The 24,398-nt window shown below is 48.8% G+C and overlaps 1 protein-coding gene across 2 annotated transcripts in view; it reads left to right on the top strand.

Annotated features, from left to right (window-relative positions):
• Nucleotides 1-19,660, top strand: part of SNX29 (sorting nexin 29) — a 555,171-nt gene extending 535,511 nt beyond the window's left edge. The window contains exons 21-22 of one of the 2 annotated variants that reach the window (XR_014017700.1): nucleotides 14,000-15,598; nucleotides 16,409-19,660. Coding sequence is in view for 1 of the 2 variants with exons in the window: in XM_081257848.1 (XP_081113974.1) it covers nucleotides 14,000-14,129 (130 nt within the window). In the remaining variant the exon portion in view is untranslated. Of the gene's footprint in view, nucleotides 1-13,999 lie in introns of both variants that reach the window. The other variant, XM_081257848.1, reaches the window with a different exon arrangement.
• The last annotated feature ends 4,738 nt before the right edge of the window (nucleotides 19,661-24,398 follow it).

The raw sequence follows: 24,398 nt of genomic DNA, 5'->3' as shown, positions 1-24,398 counted from the left end.
AGAAAAAACACAAGTATGGCCTTTCACCCCCGTCCTTCTGGTCTCTGCATTTAGACGCATGTTTATGTGCACATGCATTTTGAGGTTTTTTAAAGTAAAAATAGGATCCTATCCTACACTGTCTTGTTCTGAAACCTGTTTTCATGTAATTGTACCTTGAAGATGTTTTCTTGTCCGTGCACGTTGGTGAGTTGCGTCGTCTGTGATGGCAGCGTTGCTGGTTACCCATGTGCCGTCGTGTATTTACTGCGTCTCCTGCCTCCAGGCAGGCAGGTTATTTCCACGCTTCCTCGTTAGAAACCACGCTGTCTTGAACACCCTTGCACACACAAGTGTCTCCGTAGGAGAGACGCCTAGAAGTAGTGTTCCTTAGAGGGTTTGCACATGTATATTTGGGTGTGTAAACACGCACACGCATGCACACACAGCTCCCTCATCTTTCCTAAAAGCTTTCACCGGTTTGTACGTTTGCAACTGCATGACCACCCACTTCTCAGCATCCCCAGCAAAGCTTGGTAACGGCTCTCTGCCCTTTGGCCGGTTTGCATTCTCCTGATGACTGATGAGGGGGACTCTCTCTGGGTGTGTTGGGTCCTTCTCTAGGACTCATTCATTCCACAAATCGTCCTTGAGCACTACTGTGTCATTGTCTCTACATGCTGGGTTACAGCCATGAACCAGACCCACATCAACATAACACGCCAAATGACAGTGCAGAGTAGCGGGGGGGAGGTGGGAGGTGGGCGGTGGCAAGGAAGGCAGCACTGAGCTCGTCCCAGAAGAGGAAAGACCTGGAGGCGGAGGGTGAGAACCCAGCAGGAAATCCCTGCTGGCTTTGGGGTGAAGAGACAGTAACTGCAAAGGCCCCGGGACAGGCGTTCGCCCAGCCCCCGCTGCGGAGTCCAAGGCAGGGAATGGAGTGAGGAAGGGGACCGCCCAGTCGGGGATGGCCTGGGAGAGCACTGTAAGCATTTTACTCGGCGGTAGGTGAAAGACTGGAGATTTTGGAGCAAAAGAGTGCCACAATCGGGCTCGTTTTGTTAGCTGGATTGCTCAGCGCTGGAGGAGAGTAGCAGCAGGCTGGACACGGGAGGGCAGGTAGGGGGATTCAGGCGAGAGAAGACGGTGCCTGGGGTCACGAGGCCACCTCCCCAAGAGCAGGGGCTCTGTCTGCTACGTGGCACGTAGTATGGCTTGAACAAATAGCAGAATTACTGAAAAACCTAAAACCTTTTTATTTTTTTCTGTCACGTGCTCACTGTATCCCTTCCCTGGGTGCTGTTGGTCTGTAGCCTCTTTCTCGTGCGTTTGTAGGAGCCCTGCACACACGCTGGACATTTCATTCCCCGCCCCTCCCAGTCTGTCTGTCATGTAAGGGAGTCACATTTCACCATCTTTTCCTTTATGTATTTCTGCAGATGGCATTAGGTCTGTTCCCTCCACGCCGAATTTTATGCCACTTTAGTGTTCTCTTTGCACCCCTACTGTTGTAACCACTGTAGCTTTTGCCTGATGGGACAAGCCTGGGTGATGCTTTGGAAGCAGTTATTTTTCTTATTACCAATGTCATAAAAGTAATATTACCTTCACTTTCTATGAGAGAAGTGAATATGGATTATTACTCTTGTTTTTTCGAATTGAATCACAGAGGCATTAAATGGCTTTCTCACAGTCACATGCTGGTACTTTGTAGAGTCAGATATCAACCTGGGGCTTTCTGATTCTGAGGCCTCCTCCTCTGAGTTGGGTGAGGACAAGGCACTGTCCAACCAGGAGGACAAGGTCTGGTGGGGATGAGCTTGGCGTTTGCAGGCCCCTTTGGCCTCACCCAAAAGGTTAAGTGGACCAGGCACAATTCTAGGCACTGGGGTTCGGTTGGTAAAGATGACACTTCAGAGAGTGACAGGTACTGTAAAGAAACTAAAACAGTGATGCAGTGGCGCACGACTGGCGGTGACTTGAGTGAGACTTGAAGGAGGACTTCCGAGCAATCCAGGCGGTCTCAGTACAGCTAGAGGAGGTGAGGGTCAGGTGTAGCCCTGGTAAGGATTTGACTGAATGCAGAGGGAAGCCATGGAGATGGGGAAATAACGGGATAACTTTGACGAGTTGCAGAGGAATCAAGTGGAAGCAGGGAGAACACATGGGAATATGTTGTGAGAGTCCAGGCAAGAGGTGATGGCGGCCAGACCTAGGATGGTCACAGCGGAGTGGAGAGAAGTGGAGTATCGAGCATGTGTCTACAGGTAGAACCCAAAGGGTACATGGATGGATTAGGTGTGGAATGTAAGGGAAAGGGAGAAGCCAGGGTGATGTGTTCAGTCCTGGTTTGAGCAGTGGGGTAGGGAATTGCACCATTTACGAAAGTGAAGACCAGAGAAGGAACAGAAGTTGGACGGGGAAATCAGAATTCCCATTTTGGCCACATTCAAGGTAGGGATGCCTGTCAAACATCCAAGTGGAAATGCCAAAATGTCCACGGGGTCCATTGACTCTGGAGCTTGAGGGCAGTCGGGGCTGAAGCGTAAATATGGGAATCCTTGGCATTTAGACATATGTGATGCTGTGGGCCTGGACGAGATCCCACGTAGGCGCTGTAGACAGAGATGAGGGGAGAACCGAGGCCTTGGCACCCTCCACAGTTTAGTGGCCAAGCAGCAGAGTCGGGAGGAGCATCAGAAGAGGATGGAGCTGCTGCTGGGGGTTCAGGGTGGCCTCCGGCTTTGACGACGTGGAGGTAGCCAGAGGGGCTCGAGGCCAAGGAGGGCTTTAAGCTGAGAGATACCAGGACATGGTGACATTTGAAGGGATGGTGCAGGAGCAGGCAGGACAGGGCAGGGCCAAGTCCTTGAGAAAGTCCTGAGGGAACTGCCCCTGGGCCCCATGGAGGGGTTGGCCTCAAGTAGGAGCAGGGATAGGTGATCCTGTGTCATGGGGAGGAGAGGAGAGGAGCCCCCCAGCTGCTTTCTGGGTGACCTGCCAGGCAGAGCGTCCAGGATGGAGATGGTCTGAGAAGAGGGAAGGACTAAACTAGTCACTTCAGCGAGAGAGGGAGGGGCCAGGTGGGGAAGTGGGGCAGGATCGCTGGGGCCTGTAGGGTTAGCCGTGAACCGAAAACGCAGCCAGCCAGCCCGCCCCATCTTGGGCTTTTTCCTCCCTGGTCTGCTGCTCGGCTTAACCAGGGTCGGGTTTGACCAGGCTTTATGATCGGGGAGAGCACCACGGGGTGGGGCAGTGGTTACCATGGAGATGTGATGAGGGCTGACCTGTGTGAGGGGGACTGAGAAGGGGTCAGTGGCAGGATTCAGAGAGGGGGTGTTGATGGGGGTCTGGCAGAGGAGGTACCAGGGGGAGCGAGCAGGGGAGTGATCCAGCCCCTTTCAGAAGAGCCTTTCAGGTACTGGTCCCCAACCTAGGACATGACGTATAGACCTCCTGAAATGTCAGCCGAGTCAGATCAGGAGCCCCGCAAGTGTTACCCACTCCGGGTAACAAGGAGCTGTAACTGAAGAGGCTCCCAGCCAGGCACCCGGTGCAGCCCCGTTAGCATCACGGCCATTTGTAATGATCAGAATCTCATCTATCATGGTTTGTAGCCACGAAGTAATGAAAGCGGATGTGTCTGGGCGCACAGGTAGGCAGTGCAGAGTTTGTATGGACTTGTGCGATCTTCCTGGCAAAAAGGTAAAACGTTATCTTTACGTTTTTTAATAGCATAATTTATCCCAGAGATACACAGGCCCCCACCCACCTGTCACTTTCTGTACCTTCCTCACCGAAGCTCGGCCACTCCCTGTAATCCAGTTTCCAAGCACAAATGAAACCCGTTCTCACTTCCCCCATCTGATCGGTCCTGGAGCCCTAGGGACGCTCTCTCTTCAACACCTTTGGATCGTCATCCCCACCCCTGCTGCACTGCCCCTGCCCCGACTCGGGTCTGTCCTCGGGATCTTTCTCCCAGGGGGGCTACACGAGCCCCACAACAAGGCTCCCTGTCTCTGGGGCTCATCTCTGTCCTATGGCTCCCGGCCCCGTCGCGAGATCTTTAGAAGCTGTACCTTCAAATGCAGCCCCTCCTGCCACGATCCTGTGTCCACGATTCAGCCCCTGGCAGCTCCTCCAGCCAGTAGAGCCCTCGTTGACAAGAGAGCACCCGCCGTGTTGTCTTGTTTAATCCTATAGCTCCATTTGTCAGATGGCAATCATAGATTAAGAGACTTTGCCTAGAACAAGGCTAAGAAATTTCTTACACAGATGATGATAGAGGAGATGCAGTGATACTGGGGGGAGGAGCATGAAAAGCCTCACTCAGGGTGAGTCCATTCGCAAATCGCAGCCTCTTCCCAGAACCCTGTAGGCCTTCTTTTTCTCCTGCCAATACTTCCCTATCATCTGCCACTCAGCTCAGAGGCTGAGAAGATGGGCCTGGGTGTGTGTCCTGCTGTATCACGTGCGACATCGCACAAGTCCCTGCAGCTCAGGAAGCCACGCTAGACAGTAGTTTCTTGAGTTTTCACGTGTAAAACAGAGTCCCCACCTCCCAGGGTTGGTGGGAGAGAGAACTGCATAAAGTAACGGTGGTGAGCCCTGCACCTGCTGCACAGCAAGCCCGCAGCGAACGGACCTGTTATAATTACACATCGTCACTGTCACCACTGTTTTTTAATAACTTTTTTTAAATTAAGTGTACTTTAATTTATTTATTTTTGGCTGTGTTGGGTCTTCGTTTCTGTGCGAGGGCTTCTCCAGTTGTGGCAAGCGGGGGCCACTCTTCATCGCGGTGCGCGGGCCTCTCACTATCGCAGCCTCTCTTGTTGCGGAGCACAGGCTCCAGACGCGCAGGCTCAGTAGTTGTGGCTCACGGGCCTAGTTGCTCCGTGGCATGTGGGATCTTCCCAGACCAGGGCTCGAACCCGTGTCCCCTGCATTAGCAGGCAGATTCTCAACCACTGCGCCACCAGGGAAGCCCTGTCACCACTGTTTTCCAGGCCACATCACCAACATCTGTGGCATTCCATGAACAGAACGCCTTGATTTAAAAGAACATCAGATTTCAAAGCAGGTTTATTTAGGAAGTAACGCTTTTCATATTGAAAGATCCACCGTAAGAAATGCACATAGAAAATGACCTGAAAAATCTACACTCCTGCACTAACAGTGGTCGTCCATGGAGGGCAGGATTACAGGCTACTTCTGTTCCCTTCTTCACACCTGCATGTATTGGTTCCATTTTCTCCCCTACAATGAGCCTGTGTCACTACTCTTTAACGTTTGTTAATGATGAGAGGGAGGGTTCTCTACGCCCTCTGCTTCCCTTTTTACCATCATTTAACTTGTGCGTATTCAACTACCAGGCCAGAGCTTGGAGTAGAAAAATTTAAAGCTAAAATATTAAAAATCTGTCAGCAGCGATCAGCAGTTACATCAGAGCACTATTGAAAGCACGTGCGAAGGATCTTGAGAATATAATACGGGATTTACTGAAATGGGGTTTGTGGTCACCTGGGGACAGATGCGCCCTCCATAGTTCCAATTGTTTCCAAAGGTCAGACGGTCTGTGCTGAAGGCACAGCCTCTCAGGCCCCAGCCTGATTGCATGGTCTCCTGTGTCACCTAGTTGTGGGCTCTGGGGCCAGACTGCATGTTCAAGACCAGCCTCTGCTCCTCACTTGCTCAGGGGACCCCGGACAAGTGGCTTCTGCGCTTTGATGTCCCCAGCTGTGAAACACTCCTCCTTCACAAGGCTGGCATGCAGATTACATGAGAATTGGTGTAATTTTTAGCCCAGGACCTGACAAGCAGTGGTCCTCTTTAATCTATCCAAAAGGATTAAATTACCAAGTGCTTTTTGGGGTCAGGAACTGTGAGGACCCAAAGAAGAACCAGACCAAGTCCTGCCTTCAGGGAACCCTTGGTACTGCCAGGGCCATTTCTGGGTCACATCCAGATAGTGACACTCTTTAGACCCAGGTCAAACCGAGGGACAGGAAACGGAGAGGAAATGCCACGGAGGCCTCCTTCCTCAAATCCACAGGGTACAGCTCACAGACAGAAATCTTCATGGACGTTAGCAGGGTGACAGAGTGCGTGGGTAGAGGTGGGTCCCCATCGTGTGGTCCTGAGCCTGAAGATATGCCTACGAGGCAAGTCAAAGGCTGACTAGCCTGGCGCACCTTGACTGATGGGGGGCGGAGGGCAAGGCCTCCCCTCCCATCCTACAGACCGGAGGGCACGAGATGCAGGGTGTGCGCATCCCGGAGGCAGTTCTCCCAACTCCTGCAAACACAGGCTTTGTCAGGGAGCCGGGTACAGGAGGACAGCAACCACACCTTCTACAGAAGGCCGCTCAGTCCCAGCTGTGTTCCAGGGTCCAGCCCAGCAGCAGGCGTGGCCCCTGCAAAGCCACCCTCCCAGCTGCAGAAGGCAGCAAATGGAATATTGACCGGCCCTTGAAAGCCACTTTATAAGTGAAATGAACAGCAGATCTCTCCTCATGGTCATTTTCACTGAGGAGTGGTTGAGACCGGCGGATCAATTTCACCGGTGTGCTGGAGACGGAGACGCCATGGCAGTGTGCCCCAGAGGCTTATTAAAGGGAACTGTCCCCCCTGGGGCTCCTGGCAGGGGCCACCTCCACAGACACGGACTCCCTTGGCACCTTGATGGTGGCCAACAGTGGGGAGAGAGTGTTGCTGAATGTGTCTGAGGAACGGAAGACCCGACAGGAGGAGGGGGCTCCAAACATCCCTGCCAGATACCCATCTCTCTTCCATCTCTATAGATTTTTAGGGCACCTGTTCCAGGAAGCCTAGTATGGTCTCTTCAGAGAAGGTTCCTTCCTCTGCCTTCCAGCCTCCTGCCCCCAGGTCAGACAGATGGAAGACTTGAGTTGTGCTGGGGAAAGGAACGGGAGGTTTTGAGGTATATTTCTGTAGTTTTTAAAATCTTTGTAAAAGCCTCTATCCACTTCCCTTGATACATTGATGCCTCAGCATCAATATATCAAGTTCTTAAGATTTCGGTGGCCAGACTTTGCCTGTGCCTCTTTTATTTCAGTGATCTAGGGGCTTTGAAAGAGCCAACTCTATTTCTATTTGTAACAGACTCAATAAATGTGTTGAATGATACATGAGCAGTAGAAAGGACCAATATTATGCCCATTTCACAGATCAGAAAACTGAGTCTTGGGGAGGTTATAGATCTTCCTCAAAGGTCCGAAGGTGTCTAACTGAAGGCACACAGGTTTTCTGACTTTGAATATGGAGCTTCTATTACTCCACACGGCCTTTGGAAGTCTATTTTTATAGTGGAAGTGGGGCCTTTCTTGCTCTCCACACTTCCCTTTTCTTGTCTGCAAAACTGGGGTAGACATACCTCCCACATCCCACCTGATCGGGTGGATCAGGAACGTAATTTTACCTTGCTCAGTGGTTCTGCTCCTGCCCAGATCCAGAGCCACCAGCCTGCTTTAATTATAAAAACACAGGCCGGAGGAAAGAAGAGCTTCTCCATGGCCTGATTCCTATCGATGGGGCTGGGTAAGAAACGGCACTATTCTCCTTTAAATCTCACTAGTGCACGAGGCCAACAAAGGCTGTGAGCAATGAGAATTTCAGCCTGAGGACACAGAAATATGATGGCATGCAAGGTGGCGGCTTTAGTGAGCTTTGGTGTAAAAAAAAAATCAGTGGTCCTTATTTAAGGCTGTCCTTGCAACCGTGAGACCTTCCTGCTTCCCTGGAGCTGCATGTGCACAGCCCTGGGCTCTGCTGATGGACCTCAGTCCTGGGGTGCATGTGGCCTTGGCCCTGGCTCTCTCCTAGAGGGAAGGGACCTGGGGAGAATCCCAGGTCTCTCCCATTCAGAGCAGTCCCCACCCTTTTCTCCATCCACCCCGGACCCGTCACCTCCCAGTTTATACTTACCAACAATCCCATGCCTTCAGATACTACTGTTAAACCATGTGAAATTGCCAGTACCAGACTTATTTTTTGTTGTTGTTTTTGTGGCAAGAGCATTTAACCTGAGACTTTACACCTTCACAAATTTTAAGTGTACAATACAGGACTGTTGACTGTAGGTACAGTGTTGTACAGCAGGTCTCTAGAGCTTATTCCTCTTTTTTAAATTTAAATTTTATATGGGAGTATAGTTGATTTACAATGTTGTATTAGTTTCAGGTGTACAGCAAAGTGATTCAGTTATACATATAGCCATTCTTTTTCAGATTCTTTTCCCTTATTACAAAATATTGAGGATAGTTCCCTGTGCTATACAGTAGGTCCTTGTTGATTATTTTATATATATTGGGTTGGCCAAAAAGTACCTTGGGTTTTTTAGTAAAAATAAGACATTTTTCATTTTCACCAAGAACTTTATTGAGCAACGTATTCACCCTTTTGTTCTACTACTATCTGCCGTTTTTCAGGCAACTTCATAATTCCATCTTCCCAAAACTTTTTATCTTTTTGAGCAAAGAACTGTGCCAGGTGCCTTTTACACTCTTCCAGGAAATTGAATTTTTTTTCCATTAAGAGAATTTTGTAAAGATGGAAATAAATGGAAATTCGATGGTGCAATGTCTGGTGAATACGGTGGATGAATCAGAACTTCCCAGCCAAGCTGTAACAGTTTTTTGCCTGGTCATCAAAGAAACATGCGGTCTTGCATTATCCTGATGGAAGATTATGCGTTTTCTGTTGATTGATTCTGGATGCTTTCCGTGGAGTGCTGCTTTCAGTTGGTCTAATTGGGAGCAGTACTTGTTGGAATTAATCGTTTGGTTTTCTGGAAGGAGCTCACAATAGAGGGCTCCCTTCCAACCCTACCATATATATAGCATCATCTTCTTTGGATGAAGACCGGCCTTTGGTGTGGTTGGTGGTGGTTCATTTCACTTGCCCCATGATCTCTTCCATTCCACATTATTGTACAGTATCCACTTTTCATTGCCTGTCACAATTTGCTTTAAAAATGGAACGTCTTCTTTACGTTTCAGTAGAGAATTGCTTGTGGAAATACGGTCAAGAAGGTTTTTTTTCACTGAACTTACGTGGAACCCAAACATCAAAACGATTAACATAACCAAGCTGATGCAAATGATTTTCAACGCTTGATTTGGGTATTTTGAGTAGGTTGGCTATCTCCTGTGTGGTATAACGTTGATTGTTCTCAATTAATGTCTTGATTTGATCGCTATCCACTTCAACTGGTCTCCCCAACTGTGGCGCATCATCCAGTGAGAAATCTCCAGCACAAAGCTTCGCAACCCACTTTTGACATGTTTGATCAGTCACAGCACCTTCTCCATACACTGCACAAATCTTTTTTTGCATTTCAGTTGCGTTTTAACATTTCTTGAGATAATAAAGCATAATATGCTGAAAATGTTTTCTTCCACCTTCAATATTAACATGGCTACACAAAAGTTCACCCATTTTGATGTCTTAATTTTTAAGTGTGCGCTGATATGACAGCTGATACAATCTAACAGAATTGTTTCGAATGAAGTTAAAGACAGCTAAGCGCTACTCGAGCCACCTTACGGAAAAAACCGAAGGAACCTTTTGGCCCACCCAACAGTAGTGTGTATCTGCCAATCCCAACCTCCTAATTTATCCCTCCCCCCAACATTTCCCCTTTGGTAAAACCAAAGTTTGTTTTCCAAGTCTGTGAGTCTGCTTCTGTTGTAAATAAGTTCATTTGTATCATTTTTTTTAGATTCAACATATAAGTGATATCATATGATATTTGTCTTTCTCTGTCTTACTTCACTTAGCATGATAATCTCTAGGTCCATCCATGTTGCTGCAAATGGCATTATTTCGTTCTTTTTTATGGCTAATATTCCACTGTGTATATGTACCACATCTTCTTTAAACATTCCTCTGTCGATGGACACTTAGGTTGCTTCCATGTCTTGGCTATTGTAAATAGTGCTGCAGTGAACAATGGAGTGCATGTATCTTTTTGAATTATGGCTTTCTCAGGATATATGCCCAGGAGTGGGATTGCTAGATCATATGGTAGCTCTATTTTTAGTTTTTTAAGGAACATCCATACTGTCCTCCATTGTGGTTGTACCAGTTTACATTCCCACCAACAGTGTAGGAGGGTCTCCAGCACTTACTGTTTGTAGGCTTGTTGGTGATGGCCATTCTGACCAGTGTGACGTGATACCTCATTGTACTTTTGAATTGCATTTCTCTAATAATTAGCGTTGTTGAGCCTCTTTTCATGTGCCTTTTGGCCATCTGTATATCTTCTTTGGAGAAATGTCTGTTTAGGTCTTCTGCCCATTTTTTGATTGGGTTTTTGTTTTTGTTTTTTGACAGAGCTGCATGAGCTAGCTGTTTGTAAGTTTTCAGATTAATCCTTTGTTGGTTGCTTCATTTGTAGATATTTTCTCCCATTCTGTGGGTTGTCTTTTCATTTTGTTTATGGTTTCCTTTGCTGTGCAAAAGCTTTTAAGTTTAATTAGGTCCCAGTTGTTTGTTTTTATTTTGATTATTCTAGGAGGTGGATCCCAAAAGATATTGCTGCGATTTATGTCAAAGACTGTTCTGCCTATGTTTTCCTCTAGGAGTTTTATAGTATCCAGTCTTACATTTAGGTCCTTAATCCATTTTGAGTTTAGAACTTATTCATCTTATTCAGCTGCAACATTATGCGTGTCAGTCAGTTAGTAACTCCCTACTTGCCCCTCCCCCTGCCTCTACTAACCACCATTCCAGGCTTTGGTTCTCCGAGTTTGACTATTTCAGATGCCTCATATAAGTGGAATCATACAGTACCTGTCCTTGTGACTGGCTTATTTCACCTAGCATAGTGTCCTCAGCATTCATCCATGTTTTCACATATGTCAGAATTTCCTGTTTTTTAAAGGCTTGAATATTCCATTGTATGGATGGACCACATTTTTTATCCATTCACGGAGATGAGGTTATTTACACATCTTCCCTGTTGTGAATAGTGCTGCGGTGAACATGGGGGTGCAGAGAGATTTCTTCCAGATCCTGATTTCTATTCTTTTGGATAAATACTTATTCTACCCTAGAAGCCTTGGCTCAAAGCCAGCAAGACACTTGCCTAAGGAAACGCAGCTTGTTAGTGGCTCCACATGGGGTGAACTCTCCTGCCGTTGCCACAGTGCTGTGAGGGCCGAGCAATCGTCATCCCCGTGTGGCAGGCAGCCCAGGGCACCAGGCTCAAGGGCAGCGAGCAGAGCCCGTTGGCGGGGGACCTGAGGGTGTCCTGTCTCAGAGGCCCCGCCCTCACCCGCTGCGCTACTACCCACACAGGTGCCTTTGGTGAAACGAAATAAAATGCCAGAGTCCTGGCCCCGCTGTCTCGTAACTGTCCCCTCGTGCCAGCCGGCCCCCGGCCTCTCCTGGGCCCTCCCAGGAGCCAGCTCCAGGGACCATGGGCTCTGGTCACTGTGGGCAGAGGTCCTCCTGGCCTCACACATCATGCCCAGTGATGACAGCCTCCACGGGCACAGGGGCAACTGGCTGGACCCCTGACCCCAGACAGTGTGAGGGGAGGCCAGTGGTTTACAATGACCTTTACTTACACCTGAGCCCACCTGCACACTTGTAATCAACAGCCCCTCACAGGAGGGGCAAAGATTCCTTCCAGCATCGTCTGCCCATCCTCTAAGCGGCGTTCAGGGGTAAAGAGGCTTTGGGTAATGTGAGTGTTTGGGAAGAAGACAGGGCCGTGGCGGCTTTGGGCCCGTGGCCAGTGCCATTCTGAAGGACGTACCCAGAGGATTTGGAGCAGCTCCAGCTTTGTTCAAGGTCAGATGCTTCTCTTCCCTCCATGCACAGAAGATAAGCACACCCTGGCTCCCATGGGAGAAGGTGGTAATTAGAAGGACTTTTCATTTTATTATCTTCCTGAGATGTCTTCCCAAATGGGAAATGAGGGACATCTCACTGAGCACAGTGTCTGGGTCCCTGAAAAGGCGTGAAAATCAGCTCGTGTAAACCGAACCACTCCTGAGATGCAGGAAGCAAGTCGCCATTTCAGGGACCCCTGCGGGGACCATTCCTCCTTGGATATGATCCACTCCTTTGCTTATCCGAACTGGGCCTGGAGACATGGTGGTGGTCCTGGATCTGCCACTTACCAGCTGGTGGCTGTGTCCTCCCTGTGCCTCGGGGCTCAGCTCTAGCTGGGCTCTGTCTTCCCTTGCAGAGTCCTCTAGGACTTGCATCCGGAAAGCCCTTGGCACGGAGCCTGACGCCACAGAGACAGCCGGATGTGCGAACAACCTTTAATCTTTGTTTTTTAAAAGCATTTTGTATCAGTGAGATATGTATTATCGTTTTCTCTTATTTCTCTTTATTTTCTGTCAGCTGTGATCTCACCACTTAGAGGCAGTTATTATTCCATTACCAAGTCGTGTTGATTCTACTTTCTATTCAAATTTCAGTCTGTGGTAGACAGAATGACACCCCCCACACACAAATTCTGCACCCTAACCCTGGTACCTATAAATGTGTCCCTTTACATGGCAAAGGGGACTCAGTAGATTTAAGGATTGGGGCAGAGGGGAGATATCCAGGTGGGTCCAATGTGATCACAAAGGTCTTTATAAGAAGGAGGTAGGAGGGTCAGAGGGAAAGAGAGTTGAAGATGCTGCAGTGTTGGCTTTGAAGATGGAGGCAGGGGCCATGAGCCGAGGCAAGCAGGCGGCCTGCAGGGGCTGGGAAGGGCCAGGAAGGATTCTTCCTTAGAGCTTCCAAGAGGTACACCTTGAGTGTAGCCTCATAAGACCCATTTGGGACTTCTGGCCTCCAGAACTGTAAGACAGCACAGCATGTTGTTTTAAGCCACCAAGTGTGTGGTAATGTGTTACAGCAGCCGTGGGAAATAAGACAGAGTCTACCACCTCTGCATTCCCAGCCCAGGCTTCTGCACGTGCCTGGAGCAGCGGCCTTGGCATCGGGCACTTCCCAGTACAACCAGATCATGGAGTCCCCGCCGCCGAGAGCCCTCCAGCAGATGCCTTTCACCCTCCAGCTGCTCCCTCCCTGCCTCCCCCCGTGCTCTGGTGCCCAGAGCCTCCTGGCCCCAAGCTTCACCCAGGCTGGCCCCATACGCCCGCTCTCAGGCACTTCCTGCCATGCCCCAGGCTCCCTGCTCAGGGAGGCTCTGGTGGCATTTGTAACCTAAGTCTTTGAACGTGTGATGTTTTTAACCCTCCTTCGGACTACGAGCTCCACGGGTCCTGGGAGAATCCGTTTTGTTCACCATTTATCCCCAGTACCTTGCACAGTGCTTGGCCCACGTGGGTGCGCCAAGATTCACAGAGTAAACAAATGTATCCTTCAGGTGTTTTCTGTACACGGCGGGGTTACAGCCTCTCTACTGTGCTTTAACCTGTGTTGGAATCATACGCCCTTACGGGCTCATAAACGCACTCCCTTGCCCCTGTGCGTACCGGCTGCTGCTGTCCCGTGGTTATGGGTGTTTTTCCACCAGTATATCCAGTACCCGTGCTCCTTGCAGTGGACGCATAAGTTGTCCCGCATTTTTGGCTCTTGTACCTACTGCTGTCGTAAACGCCCTTACAATTGGACATTGGCAGACATAATTCCGTCTCCTGTGTTTGTGCATCTTTTATGGCTTTAAAGGCAGTGTTCTCCCAGCATTTTCTCTCTTGGACTTTGAAATGTGCCTTTGCTGGAAGATCAATGAAGACGGTGAGAAGACAGCCGGGGCCAGAACTGTCTTTCGTTGACTTAAAAACGGGTCCAGAGCTGCGGCCCCAGAGCTGTGCTGGGCGCTGTTGACGGACAGGAAGTTCACACGACAATGTGGACGCCCCTCCCCATTTCTCCACGCTGTTCCTGCCACCCAGCCAGGCAGCAGCCATGCCCCGGAGGCCACTCCTGCCGTCCACCCCACCCCCAGCCCCTGCTGCCCTGCCTGTAGCTATTTGCACTTGGAACCCTGACTTAACCCGATTCTCCCCGCTCTGTCTGTCCTACAGTGACGTCACCCCTCCCGGAGAACCGCTGACCAAGAACAGCCGGCCCAAAGTGGCTTCCCGCTTCCCCAAGCTGTCCCGAGGTCACCCCAGGGAGACGCGCAACGTGGAGCCCCAGAGCGGCGACCTCTGACCTCCATGGCCACCCAGACTCGGGCCCTACGTGCTGCGCCAGCTGCCTCCACCCCGGCCACGGCAGCTGGCCCCTTCCACCTCGGAGGGACAACCCTGTCCCCCCGGTGAACCCCAGAGAGCACACCTTCCCCGCCGGTCCCGTGACACCCTGATTAAACTGGGCCGTGTGAGAGCAGGGCAGCTCCTCGCTGGACAGACGCAGACATGTGGGCCCTGCTCTCCCCAGGCCCTGCCCTGGGCCATGAGGGCCGGCCGTTCCCCTCCCTCCAGCCCAGGGGCCAGCAGGAGGGTGGGCACTGGGTCGGGCTCGGAGCCCCCTGGTTGAGATGCACAAGTCTGATGTCTCAGTTGGTCAGAAGGTTCATTGAGAAACCCCCTCTTAACTCTTGCCCACGTGGGAATTCGAATGACTGGTTTGGGCTTTCTTCCCGTTTAATGCAATTGCCGGCTACAACCTCTGGACGTGAAGGGTGTGGGTGGAGGCTAGTTCTTTCCGTGCACGCCCACCAGCGGTCAGTAGACACCCTAGTTCTTGCCACCGTGCTCCAGGGAGACAGGCCCGTGGCCTTCACGTGAAGGAGCCATTAGAGGGATGCGGAACTGTGGTTCTCGGAGAACTTCCCTACCTCCTTATGGTTGGTTCTGGAAGGACCAGCCCCGTTAGGAAAGCTGAGGCCCCCTAGGCCCACGTGCACCTGGTCAGGCCAGCCATCAGCAGCAACCCAGTGACCTGTATTGGAGAGCCCTGGGCTATCCAGGAGTCGGTGGCCTTGGCCTCGAAAGCCTAAAGGAGAGCCCTCAGGCTGTTCGAGACTCAGCTCCGGGAAGCATTCCAGAAGGTTCTGTGGGCCTCGGGCTTTCAGACCTGGCCCCGGGGCTCCGACGTGCTCAGCGTGGCTCTCTGTGAACTTGGACACAAGTGTCCGTTCTGCACAGATCATGATCATCCCCTACAGACGAGGGTGTGCAACACAGCCTCTGTCAGCCAGCGTGTTCTCAGCAGGAGCAGGGCCCTGTGTGCCCCTGAGACCAATCCCTCTGCCCCTCCCATTCAGAGTGGGGGCCCCCCTGGCGGCTCGCCCCATGGGACCAGAGCCATTTGGCCAGCTTTCACATCCAGCATCATGGAACTGTCTCCCACCCTGGGCAAGAGCCATCCTCAGCTGCTGATACAAAGAGAGGCATTTTCTGGGGACAACAGCCGATGTAAATGTGTGTGAAAGATGGTCGGTAGAAGGCTAACCACTCATCAGCTTACAACTGGGTGAGCGGCGTAGGTAATCATTGAGCATTTCCTAGATAGCAGGAAACTCGGGAAGGAATGGCCTGGAAGGTTTGTGCTGCGTGTTCCTCCCTTCAGCCAAAAGGAAACTTATCGGAGCAGTTAAGCAGAGCTGAGATCGTCTACGCATAGCCCTCCAGAGACTGGGAGGAGGCCGAGTGACTTCTGAGGGAATATTCTGCCAGGTGAGCGAAACAAGCCAGCTCTTCTCCGCAGATGGAGTGGGGAGTGTCTGGGGGGCTGTCAGCTCGTGGGGCTCAGAGGACCCAAGGGACGCTGTGTCCTAGAAAGGCAACGTGGTTTCTCTCTTGCGCGTGTGTGCCGAGGGAGCCACTGCACATGCACTTTGTTGGAATCCCGAGTCCCACAGCGCTGCCTTGAACACAGAGCCCTCCTCGACCAGATCCCCCGGGACTGTCTGGAAGCTCCAGCTGCCCCAGATCCCAGCCCCCCGCATTCGGGTCCCTCCACAGCAGTCAGTTTGACGCCAGCTGACAGGCTGCACAGCCGGATCTGTTCCCAAGGTGTCTCCTCTCTGGTTGTACTAGACCCAGAATGGAACCACTGCCCCGACACCCCCCAGGGCCAAGGGTTCCGATCAGCCAGACTTTTCTGGCGCCTGACCCGAAACACATCTGAGTGCGAGTCTGGTCTCGCCTTCTCCAGCCACCCCACCAGGAGCCAGCTTTGACATTCTGTGCACGGAGTTAAAAAAAAGAGCCAAAAAAAAAAAAAGGCACCCATAGCTACAGCGGACAGATGCTGAGCTGGGAGATACAAACGCACTCGCAGCCGGTGTTTAAAAAGGAGAAACTCTGCCTCCCCATTTTTTAAAGCTTAATTATTCACGGAAAACTTGCCCTGCTCTCGCAAAACGTGGATTGTAAAAAGCATGTTCCTGGGGGCCCCACGGGGACCCTCCAGGCTGCTTGCTATCTGTACCTCCGTTTTTGTGATCCTGCAGAAACCGTGATCTTCAATTGCTTTGATTTCAGCTCAGACACGCATGTGACATGCACATTACAGCACCTCCTCAAAGCCTTAACTTTGGAATCACATGGAATGTTCTGCAGAGATTAGTCCATCCAGCTGCTCAAAATACTCCTGCCCTGCTCTCCAGGGTGGCGGGATGGACTGACTGAGAAGGGGCTGACTCCCCAGCTCCTAGAGGAAGAATGAAACACCGAGGTCCAGGCCAAGATCCTGGACGCAAAATGCCGGCCCCTGAGGATGTGTCATCATCTGCCCATCAACCCAACTCCAATTCAGAGGGCGGGAAATCCCCTGGGACCCATCGTGGGGCGGGGGGGGGGGAAGACAGCCCTTCAGAAAGGAGCAGTTGACATTCCTTGATCAAATTAGAAGATTGTTTGGAGCCTCCAAAGTTGGCGTCTGAGCGAGGAAGCCACCCTGCATTCTGAAAGGAACTGAAGGGCCCGTCTCTCTAGACGGCCTTGACCCTCTGGTGCCCCACCTGTACGGGGAGGGAGAGGCCCCTCCAGGTCCCCTCTGCAAAGCCAGGCTGTCTGCTCAGGGGCGGCTTCAGCCAGAATGGGCCGCAGCATCAGCCCGGTCCATCTCTCCCATCATCTTGTTTGCTCCCTCTTTTTCCCCCAGATAAAGGAGACCCAGGAAAAGCAGGGCTGGGCAGAGACACCTCTCCTTAAAAGAGAAAACCAAAGCTCCCAGAAGAGCAGTCCGAGGCTGGTATAAACCTCGCCCAGAAGCGAGCTTTCCCGGCTCCTACTGCAGCTGGTCTGGAATCCTGGCTTGAAACAACCCAGCCTCTCTCCACAGTCAGGCCCTGGGGGAGGCGGCGGCTTTCCTGGAAAAGGCTGTTAAACCCCACGTGGTCGCCTTTAACACCGTCACCAGGCCCATCCAAGGGCTTCCTGGCTACAAAGGGCATCACCTGATTGAGCTGTAGAGACAGTACCATCTTGTGAGACCTGGCAAGAGGCGTGAAGGGTGAGGCGGAGGGAGTGGACCCGTGTTTGTGGACAAGGTCTGGTCACACAGCATGGGGCCTATTGAGATGTGTTCTTTGATAACTGCTGGATTTTACAGGCTGTGCTGTGCCTTTAAAACAACAGAGGCAATCAAAGCTGTTCACTGTCTGTCTGTCCGTGGGATTGACAACACATCTGCAGCTAATGCCCAGAGGCAGCAGGCACTGGAGGCCCAAGAATTAATCCCCAGGTTTTGGGCTCAGAATCAGGAAACAGGAATGAAGACCCACCCGCCAGCCCAGTTGATCCGAAGCACTCCTAACACCCTGAACTAGGGCTCTGCGGCCCCAGGCAAGCCGGTGGCCTTCCCTCCTCTTTTTCTCCTATTTCCTCAGGACACAGTTTGCCCACTGGAGGACCAGGTCACAGGGTTTCAGGCCTTGGTCCCCCACACCACCTGCTCACCCTCACAGGGGGTGCCGCCAGCTGGCCCCCTCACCTGGAGGCCAGGCCCTGACCTCGGGCCCCGGCAGACCTCTCCTAACCAGTCACGTCTGGCATCCTTACTTCATCCCTCAGCCTGGCAACTTGGTACCAGCGCCCATTCATGGGAGGTGCTCTCCCCCAAAGGGGGCACCTCGCCTGGGCGTGTCACCGACAGTAAAGAACAGGCTGGATTCTCAGCCTCAAGCTGCGTGGGCATCCCCCAGGACCTGCAGAGAAGGACCCTGCCTGGGAGCATCAGATCGGCTAAGAGGCATCCTAGAAGGAGCACGCCCTGCTCAAGCTTCAACCCCAAAGGCAAGAACTGTCTTGACCCTGTCTCGGTGTTTCCCTCGGGACACTGCCACCCACACTGGGCCTTCCCCCAGGCTGGGCGCTTCTGGCACGCAGGCATCTGCTCACGAGCCAGGCCTTTTGCAACGATCATTTTTCACAATATTGTGTATTGTTTCATTAAAGCTAACATTAAATGTTTGCTGTTCAGATTGGCTTCTCTGCTAATTTTGCACAATTGTAGCACTGTATATTTTATCTAACATTCCCATGCCAAAAAATCCATTTTTCATGTTTCCCTAACACGTGGTCTTGATTACGTTGCCAAAATAAAACTTCGGCTACTGGATCGATACAAGTGAGGGTGGAGCCTTGCCGATCTCCGTGCTCTGAGCAGAACAGCTGTCTGCTCATCCCACAGTGACTGAAACGCCCCTGCCCAGTTCATGGCGGGATTTCTGACCTTCCCTTCCGCCATGCCCGTTGCCGTGGATGGGCCTGATTTGGGTAGTTCTCAAGTCTGTCAAGGAGCCCTTACTTTCATCTCTGAATCCTAACAACCGCATTAAATTGGTTTCCTTATCTACCCAATCAGTTTAGGAAGAGAAGTGGAAAAAGAAATCTGGTTTCTCTAAAAGATGGTTGAGGCTATAGCAAGGATGAGCAAGCCCACTCTAAGGACAGGCTGGATCCATGAGTGTTCCGAGGTCCAGGGATTCAGTTCTCACTGGCACATAAATGTTTTGCCATCATCACCGAAAACCACTAGCTGACCCGCCCAGGCTCCCTGCCTGCTCTCGAATCCCGTCATGTCTGCCTCCTGCCTTCATGAACTGCAAGGGGAGAAGCCATGCACCTCCGACGATTCTTTCCGCCATCACCTGAGACCATACAAGGGGACGCCCTTGCAAAAACTGGGACTGAGGACATGGAAGGTTCCAAAATGGGGGATCACACATTTGCACCCAGAGTTGCTAGCCCCTCCAGAGATGAGCTGGAGAACAGGCATAGCCAGGAGTGAGGGAGTGGTGGATTTTTTATTATCTAGGATTCATCCTAGAAAGAATGTCTTTGCCTCTGCAGCCTTAGTGGCACCATCCCTGGCATCGCCATTTGGTAGAACACTTTGCTTAACTCATCAGATGCTGACTTCTTGGAGGAGGGAGTCTTTTGACTACAGGCACCATGGTGACCCAGCCGGAGTCACCCACGATCAGGTCCCAGTGAGCCATCTGTTGCAGGGAACAAGGCGACAAATCTAGAGTCTAGTGTCTGGATGTGAGGCCTAGAAGCCCACGATTCGCTCTGAAACACGTAGTATTATCTTAACTACCCTGTTCTGTTAAGGTTTACACAATAGAATTTTTAAACAAATGTGTTTAATTTTCTAAAATCTCTTGTATTAAAATTTTCTTTTGGAATAAGCTGTGGTAATTTTGTTACAATCTGGTTAAGACACACCTCTTTACAACTGACAACATTAAAACAGTGACATTTTCTAAATTAGATACTCAGTTTATGGTCTCTCTGATTCTTTGTGTCCATTCTTTTTTCAGCAGTTGGGGATTAGGTGAACTTTCAATATACGTGTTTATAAAAACTTCCAGAAAGGTCCTTCACCATTGCACATGTTATCCTGAACAACAGGATTTGATTGGACAAACATCACTTGTATTTGAAGTGGAGCAAAATCCTATTTTGAGTTATTAGGCAGGTCTGTATTAATTGGAGATGTAGAATCAAAATTCTATACAGAAGAAAAGAAGCCCCTCCTATTCATTCACTCAGAAACATAGTTATTGGGCACCTACTATATACCATCATGCGAGGCACTGGGCATGCCGCAGTGACCAAGACAGAAAAGACCCCTGCCATTTTGGACTAACATTCCAAGTAAGGCAGATGGACAATTATATGTATATTTCTTCCTATCTATCTCTCCATCCGTCTGTCTGTACACACAGACACTTCTTAAAGTCAGCCATCCAGATAATTACAGACCACAGTAAGCGCCATGAAGGATTAAGCAGGGCTTGGAGAAAGGATCTCCTGTAAATAGTCCAGGCCAGGCTTTCTCACCCTCAGCGCTGCTGACATTTGGGGCTGGAAAATTCTGTGTCAAGGGAGCTGTCCTGTCACTGTAAGACGGTCAGCAGCCCTGGCCTCTATCCACTAAATGCCCCTAGAACCCTTTCCGTACTGACAACCAGAAATGTCTCCAGATTTGACCACACGTCCCCAGAGTGAGGAATGGTCCCCCCTTGAGAACCATGAGGCTAGACCAAGGGGTTCTCTTGGCAGATGTGACATTTAAGCTGTGACCTGAAGGATGAGAAAGAAATACTACACTGTCCCCTGCTCCCCACCCCAAATTTACATTGGCTTAAAAATGCATACCCTATAGCAAGGTACTTAACCTTTTGAACCAGGATGATAAGAGCCTAGGCATAAGGTCAGTATATAAAAGTCATACCCGCAAATCCTGGGAGACTCTGCTCAGGGCCCCACGAAGGGTGCACTGCAGACTGCTGAGCCCAGTGCTGTGGAAAGGGCACTCCCAGGCTGATAAAACAGGAGAAGGGGTGGGACCAACGCTGGATCTTGAGGGCACGTTCATGGATCGCACTGCATCCTGTGCTCTACAGCCTCCAGGTTACTTAACCCTATGCCAACCCAGTGTATCCTGTATTTGAACAGATGAGAAAACTATGCACAGGCTGAGTGCTGGCCCGAGGTCCCCCAGCCTCAAGGTAGAAAAGAAACAGAGGACTGTTTCCACGGTGCCCACAGCCTGCACTGTCTTGGCCACACTCTAATCTGTCCTGGTCGCCTGTCCCTCGCTTCCAGTATGGAACAAACTCCCCGATAATCCTCAACCTCTCCTCCCAGCTTCCCAGCCATCTCCAAGCATGGCTATCTCCCAAGGGTCCTGTTCACTCGAGCTCCCCCAAGGAAAGGCTGTCTTTTTTATCCTCCCTCAATCCATATTCCCAGTTCTCGATTTCCCTGCTTCAAACCACTTTGCCTCCTTATCAATTCCTTTGATGCTCATGCCATGCACCTGTAACACTTTCTGTGCCTACGCTTGGACTTGTATATTGACCTCCGAGCTGCTTCTCACTCACTGATGATTAACTTCTCACTCCGGGGCCCCTCCATCCCCTCCAGCCACACACCGCATCTCGCTTCTCTGAGCTTCTTCCTCTCCAGAGGCTATTCCTCTGTGCCACTTGCAGCTCTTCTAGACCAATGCGGCGGCCATCACTGCACCACCTCTGTAATCTTGACGTCAGATTCTCTGCTCTGATCCACTCTGTCCCCCAAGCACTTTGCTCTAGTGCCCTCACAGCAGCAACTGTTCAAATGTTTCAGGCCTGCAATCTGTCATTTTTAAAAACCTGTCCTCCTCACATACTCTTGCCAAGCACCCCCGTCCCAGTGCTGGTTCTGTGGGCCATGACGATCATCACTCCCTTCGGGGACATCTGTGAGTCCCCTGCCCCTCTCTTACACTTACTTGGCAAAAACCCAGCCCTAGTCAAGTCCAACTGACAAGCTAGTCTAAAAGCCAGTATTACTTGTAACTTTGGTTTGTAACTCCACATTTTGTTTTCATAATTTAAGAGACTAATGCATTTTAAAAAATTATTAGTTTATGTTTGGGAGCACACAATGTACAAAGATGTATAAAGGGGTGGGGATGGAGCTGTAAAGGAGCAGGGTTTTCTTGTTACTAAAGTTAAGCTGATGTAAATTCAAATCATTATTCAAAGTAACTTTAGTTTGTTAAATGTAATCACAAAGAAAACAGCTATAGAATATACACAAAAGGAGATGGGAAAGGAATAGTTCATGACGAAAAACTAAACACCAAAGAGAGCAATGCATGGAATAAGGGACAAAAAAGCTAGAAAGCATATAGAAAATGAATAGCTATGACAGAATAAGTCCCTCCTTATCAGTAATTAAATTTAAATGGATTAAACTTTCCAACCAAGACAAAGATTGGCAGAATGAATAAAAACACATGATCCAACTATATTTTGTCTACAAGAGATTCACTTTAGATCTAAAACCACAAATAGATTTAAAGTGAAAGTATGGAAAAAGATATTCCATGCAAGTAGTAACCAAAAAGGAGTGGCTATACAATATCAGACAAAATAGATTTTAATGAAAGTTTCAATACAGGAAGAAGATATAACAATTATAAACATTTATGCACCTAATAATAATAATTATCAAAAAATAGAAAGCAAAAACTTACAGAATTGAACAGAGAAACAGACAGTTCTACAATTACAGCTGGTGACCTCAATAACCCACTCTCAATAATGGACAGAACGACCAGACAGAAGATAAGTAAGGAAATAGAGGATTTAACACGATAAACCAACTAAATCTAACAGACATACACAGAGCACTCTACCCAACAGTAGCAGCATATACACGCTTCTGAAGTGCACAGGGGACATTTTCCAGGACAGACCATATGTTAGGCCACAAGTCTCAACAGATTCTAAAAGATAGATTTCATACAAAGTGTCCTCTCCAACCTGATGGGATAAAGTTAGAAATCAATAACAGAAGGAAAATGGAAAAATCACAGATTTGTGAAAAACAATACAAACAACCAGTGGATCAAAGAAATCACAAGGGAAATTAAAAAATACTTCAAGACAAATGAAAATGAAAACACGACATACCAAAACCTATGGGATGCAGCAAAAACAATGCCAAGGGAGAAATTTATAGCTATAAATGCCTATATTAGAAAACTGGAAAGACCTAAATCAGCACTCTAATCTTACAACTTCAGGAACTAGAAAAAGAACAAACTAAACTCAAAGTTAGCGGAAGGAAGGAAATAATAAAAATTAGAGCACAAATAAAATAGAGAGTGGAAAAGCAACAGAGAAAATTAATGAAAGTTGTTGAAATGTATCAACAAAATTGACAAGGCTTTAGCTAGATGGACCAACGAAAAAAGAAGTTTTGATTTACTAAAATCAGAAATGAAAATGGGGACATTACTACTGATTCTACAGAAATAAAAGGATTATGAGTACCATGAACAATTTTATGCCAACAAGTTGGATAACCTAGATGAAATGGACAAATTTCTAGAAACACAAAACCTACCAAGACTGGATCAAAGAAATAGAAAATCTGAATAAACTTATGTATAACTAGTAAGAAGATTGAATTAGTAATCAATCTCCACAGAAAGGAAAGTTCTGGACCTGATGACTTCACCGGTGAATTCTGCCAAACATTTAAAGAACTAATGCCAATCCTCACTTTTCCAAAAAATTGAAGAAGAGGGACTTCTCACTCATTCTATGAGAGCAGTATTACCCTGATACAAAGGCAGACAAAACAACTACAAACAATATCCCTGGTGAACACTGATGCAAAAATCCTCAACAAAACACTAACAAAGAATTCAGCAGCATATTAAAAATATTATACACCATGACCAAGTGGGATTTATTCCTGGAATGCAAAGATGGTTCAGCATGTGAAAATTGATTAATATGCCACATGAACAGAATGAAAGGGGAAAAAACCTACTTGATCATTTCAATAGATGCAGAAAAGGCATTTGACAAAATTCAACACCCTTACGTAATAAAAACACTCAACAAACTAGGAATAGAAGGAACATACCTCAACATAATAAAAACCATATATTAAAAAAACACACAGCAAACACCACATATATTCAGTAGTGAAAGACTGAAAACATTTCCTCTAAGAACAGGAACAAGATGAGGGTGTCCACTTTTGCCACTTCTATTCAAACATAGTACTGGAAGTTCTGACCAGAGCAATTAGGCAAGAAAAAGAAATAAAAAGCATGCAAATTGAAAAGGAAGAAGTAAACTCCTCTCTATTCATAGATGATAAGATCTTATACATAGAAAACCTTAAAGATTCTGCAAAACCAACCAAACAAAAAACCCCACAACTGTTAGAGATAATAAACAATTTCAGCAAAGTAGCAGGGTACAAAGTCAGCACACAAAAATCAGTTGCATTTCTGTACATTAACAATGAATAATCTGAAAGGAAAATTATGAAAATAGTTCAACTCACAATAGCATCAAAAAGAATACTTAGGTATTAACCAAAGAGGTAAAAGACTTGTACAGTAAACTATAAAACATTACTGAAAGAAATTAGATAAGACATAAATAAATGGAAACACATACCATGTGTAATCTTCATGGATTAGAAGATTTAATATTGTTAAGAT

Source organism: Mesoplodon bidens (genome assembly GCF_964165515.1).
Source record: "Mesoplodon bidens genome assembly, chromosome: 15".
In the NCBI taxonomy this organism is placed as follows: domain Eukaryota; kingdom Metazoa; phylum Chordata; class Mammalia; order Artiodactyla; family Ziphiidae; genus Mesoplodon; species Mesoplodon bidens.
Note: the sequence above shows the minus strand (reverse complement) of the source record. Positions and strands in the feature narration are given on the sequence as shown.